At 43.2% G+C, this 4,778-nt stretch overlaps 2 protein-coding genes across 5 annotated transcripts in view; one reads left to right on the top strand and one right to left on the bottom strand.

Moving 5' to 3' along the window:
• Positions 1-4,778, top strand: part of MXD4 (MAX dimerization protein 4) — a 227,019-nt gene that overhangs the window by 173,853 nt on the left and 48,388 nt on the right. The gene's annotated exons all lie outside the window — the stretch shown is intronic.
• NSD2 (nuclear receptor binding SET domain protein 2) overlaps positions 3,143-4,778 on the bottom strand; it is a 78,825-nt gene continuing 77,189 nt past the window's right edge. For all 3 annotated transcript variants that reach the window (XM_079975097.1, XM_079975099.1, XM_079975098.1), the window contains one exon: positions 3,143-4,170. In XM_079975097.1, the coding sequence (XP_079831223.1) occupies positions 3,908-4,170 (263 nt within the window). In that variant the 3' untranslated portion in view covers positions 3,143-3,907. The remainder of the gene's footprint in view (positions 4,171-4,778) is intronic.

Below are 4,778 nucleotides of genomic sequence, written 5' to 3'. Positions count from 1 at the left end.
TCTTTCCTTCTTGTAGCATGATAATGTGCAGCTATTCTTTCTAATTTGTTTCTATTGGGTTCTTTGTGCTACACTGCTCCCTGTACCTGTTTGCTTTGTTGTATCCACTTTCAATTTGTAGTCTTTTTCACGGTTTGTTTACATTTGTTGAGACATTTTTGTCATAGACATCTTAGAATTGGGGGAAGGGGAGGGGGGAGATGGGGGTATTGTTCTTTTGTTCTGTTGCCTATTATTAGAGGGGGGGGGCGTTGTCAGCATCATCAGGTGGGTCCGTTGTGTATTTTTTATTGATACTGTGAGAAGTTGGGGTTCCCGAGCTTGGTTGGTTGTGTTTAGTCGATTGCGCTGTGTCTTATTTGTGTTAGCCATATTGATTTGTATGCTGTTGGGGGGGGTGGGTAGGTCACTGTCCTACATATGTAATAAAGGGGAACTTCACTGGGGTGAGGGACGCGGGTGGCACTGTGGGTTAAACTGCAGAGCCTAGGACTTGCCGATCAGAAGGTCGGCAGTTCGAATCCCGCGATGGGGTGAGCTCCCGTTGCTCGGTCCCTGCTCCTGCCAACCTAGCAGTTCAAAAGCACACAGTGCTAGTAGATAAATAGGTACCGCTCTGGTGGGAAGGTAAACGGCATTTCCGTGTGCTGCTCTGGTTCGCCAGAAGCGGCTTAGTCATGCTGGCCACATGACCCGGAAGCTGTACACCAACTCCCTCGGCCAATAAAGCGAGATGAGCGCTGCCACCCCAGAGTCGGCCACGACTGGACCTAATGGTCAGGGGTCCCTTTACCTTTTACACTGGGGTGAAGGCATCCTCCGTAGCTTGTCCCCATGCTAGTTTGAGTTGGTTGATTAACTTTACTAGTACAGTGGTACCTTGGGTTACAGACGCTTCAGGTTACAGACTCCACTAACCCAGAAATAGTACCTTGGGTTAAGAACTTTGTTTCAGATAAGAACACAAATTGCGTGGTGGCGGCAGCAGGAGGCCCCATTAGCTAAAGTGGTGCTTCAGGTTAAGAACAGTTTCAGGTTAAGAACGGACCTCCAGAACGAAGTTCTTAACTCGAGTTCCACTGTACAGCAGTTTCTCATATGTTTTGGTACCAGTGGTCTATGGTTCACTCCCGAAAGGTCCTTCCAGTGTCTAGTTATGATATTTCTAGCTGCCAAGAGTGACTTACGAGTTCCTTGTACTGTACATGTGTGTTGTTGTCCTGGAAGATATTTAATAGGGCAAGTTCTGGAGGGGCTTCTATTGCCTGTTTTGTTATTTTGGAAATTTCCTGCAGCACCAATATCCAGGAGGATTGGATTTGGGGCCATTCCCACATGTGGAGGTATGTTATGTGCCTATTGCGGTTCACTCTCTCCAGCATTTAGATGAAGTTCCTGGGTGTATCTGTGCCAGCTTCCATGGTGTTAGGTATCCTCTATATAGAAGTTTTAGGGTGAGTTCTTTTGGCCGAGATGGATTTGAATGGTGATTTAGACCCTGGTCTCTAGACCATTGGGTATGAGTTAAACCATGTCCTATGTCCTGTTCCCTTTGGTTTTTAATTGTGACCTGTAGTGTATTGGAGTAGTATTTTCTTAACATTCTTAACATTTAATTAGGTTTTACACAGATGACATGTGCAAAGTATCTAATGGTTCTTTTTTTCAACTTGGTCTGTTTTGAGTGAATGGTACACAATATTGCTACTGCTCATATTCATGTTAGCGGTGGTTCCATCTTGTTTAACTGGCACTTATTTTACCCAGACCTCTCTGTGCTTGTGTTGGTAGCTGCTGGTTAACTGGTTTTCTTTTCAGCTGGTGTAACTTCATCGGAAGAAAGGCCAGCCTTTTACATGAGGTAGTGACATCCACTTTGGATATTAGCCAGGCAAGCGGGACAAACCATTCCTGGTTCTCCTCCATTCCCTGCAGAAAATGGACCTTCACAGTAGGTCCAGTGTAACATTCTGTATTTCTCAAGATCTCGGTAAAAGAATACCAAGAGATTTATTGGTTCATGACAAGACAGCTGTGGTAGCCCCAAATTCCGATTCCGCCAATTTAGGGTTATGTCAAATTGTGGCAGCTTGAAACTGTGGAATACAGTGGTGCCCCGCAAGACGAATGCCTCGCAAGACGAAAAACCCACTAGACGAAAGGGTTTTCCGTTTTGGAGGTGCTTCGCAAAACGAATTTCCTATGGGCTTGCTTTGCAAGACGAAAATGTCTTGCGAGTTCCTGCGGGTTTTTTCCCTCCCCCCCCCCCTTTTGCTAAGCCGCTTATCAGCTTATCCGCTAAGCTGATAAGCTGCTAAAACGCTAATCCGTCAATGGGCTTGCTTCGCAAGACGAAAAAACCGCTAGACGAAGAGAATCGCGGAACAATTCTTTTCGTCTTGCGAGGCACCACTGTACAGTGCTCTGAGACAGTCAAACTTCTCGTGTTAAAATTGCCAGTAGATTCATATGGCTGACTGCTAGAAGAATCACAGAGTTTCATTAAAGAAATGGTTCCCAACGATGCTGATTTGGGAAAACTATGGCACTGTTTACACATGGCATGAACCAAGATGGGCTGTCAACTTCGTTCCTTGCAAGGCTGCTCATTCCATGAACATGAAATGGCCGCATTTTTTATTTGATGTTTTAAACTTTAAAATGTCCAGTTTTTTAAAGATGGTAGACTAGATATTTTTCTCACTTTAGAATTCAACATTCAAACTGGCAAAAAGTTAACAGGAAAGGAACCCAATTGTCTGCAATAACTGTTTGCATCTGCTGAAGGACTGTTGATAACAAAATTTAGAAACACTAATTAAGAAACAGAAAATAAAATCACTCATGTCACAGGGCAACTATATAACTGCAATGCCACACTCAAAAGAACCCAAAGAATAAATCTAGTGTGGTGTGTAAATTTTACTCAGCCATGTTCATTAATTTCAGTGAGTCTATTCTAAGTTAGGTCCATTAATTTCACTCGGCCTACTTGAGTAAAACTTTTTTGAATACCACCTGTATTATTTTAGAAGCTGCTGGTTAACTACTTCTTTTTCATTATCACCTTGATAAAAAAACACCACTATTTAGCTGTTGAAGACATTCATGGCTTTTAAAAAGAAGAGTAAATGAGCATTAGTTTGGTTTTTTAAAGGCTTTTATTATGCAAATACAATCTAAAAAAAATGGGCATAGATTTTAATATCAATTTAAATGTGGACTTAGGTCACGGTATCATTTTCCTTCTTTGAAACTCAACAGGAGACAGTTCTTTCTTTCAAAGCTTCTGTTGTGGTATGCTGCCTGTTTCTATCACGTTCTTGTTCCTTGGCAGAATATTACAATAAAACAAAAATAAAATCCAAAGCAAACCAGACATCCTTCTGGACAAAGCTCAATGCATATGGTTATACTGAGCTCTGTGCCTCTAAACTGTACGACGTCCATATGCCTCACTTAATGCAGGTAATATAGGCAGCTCTACGCACAACGTTTTGCTTTAAAGGCTAATGTCTTTCTTAAGCACTATTTAAACACTTGCTGGGTGGTGACTACTATTTCAAAAAGCTATGCATATACGCCTTAATTGGTTGGAAATTAACACACCTCCAACTAGGAAATTCTGGAATGAATTGGTTTTTCACTCCTAACAGTTCAAGTGTTGTCATTATTGCTGAAGAGTAAACCTGGTTTGTCCTGAAAGTGGCTTAACTTTGCATGCCACACACAGTTCATGATCAGTGCAGAAGCAACAGAACACACTGCTGCAGTTGGCTCAGTGGATTAAAAATGATCTGCCCCAAACCCAATTCCTGCAGAATATATGTAAAAGACGTGTCCTTCCCTGACCCTATTCACAACTTATCTACAAGACAGCGTTGGCAGCAGGAACTGCAGTTCGTCATTATTTACATTCCTTCCTCTTCCATTTGTTTCTTTGTCTTCGTTTGCACTTCAGCGCGGCCAGTTTTCTAGGGGGTCTCTTCGCCTTCTTTTCAGCAAAATTCTCCCCAATGTGATCCGAGCAGAACAACTGTCCAGTTAAGTTAGAATCGAGCACTGTCTCGTCTTGATGGTTCTTGCAAAAAGAGTTTGGGCAGAAGTGGCAGAAGGAGACAGAAGGCTTGCCACAAACATCACAGTGGTGCCAAGGGCACTCCCATTTTCCTGCCAGCAGAAAAAGGGTACAGAGTCAATTCAGAAATGGCTGCATTAAGGAAACATTCTTGTTTCAAATAATCTCAGCAGTGCCAATTACAGTGGTACCTTGGGTTATGAACTTAATTCGTTCTGGAGGTCCGTTCTTAACCTGATGTGCGCTTTTACTAATGGGGCCTCCCGCTGCCGCGTGATTTCCATTCTCATCCTGGGGCAAAGTTCTCAACCCAAGGTACTACTTCCGGGTTAGCAGAGTTTGCAACCCAAAGTGTAACCCGAGGTACCACTGCAGATTAAAAAGTTGTGGAACCAGGTTCTGAGTTTGTAAGGCAGTCGCTAAAGAACCCTCCCCCCTCTCATTCATATATGTGTGTTTCACCAAAGCATGGTCAGATAATATCTACTCAGATTTCCTAAAAGGTAATGGCAAAAGATGGTTGGGCTATGATTTCTAGGAATTCACTTGATCCTGGGCACACCATTTCAGTGCCATGGTGGAACACTCCCTGGGGGGGGTAGGTATGCCAGGGGCCACAGCTCAATTTTCTCCCTCTCTTTCTGCCACCCCTTTTCTGTTTTTAATCTCCCTTACCACCCACATGAAAGACACAGGTGGT

This window comes from Podarcis cretensis (assembly GCF_951804945.1).
Source record: "Podarcis cretensis genome assembly, chromosome: 5".
NCBI lineage: Eukaryota > Metazoa > Chordata > Lepidosauria > Squamata > Lacertidae > Podarcis > Podarcis cretensis.
Note: the sequence above shows the minus strand (reverse complement) of the source record. Positions and strands in the feature narration are given on the sequence as shown.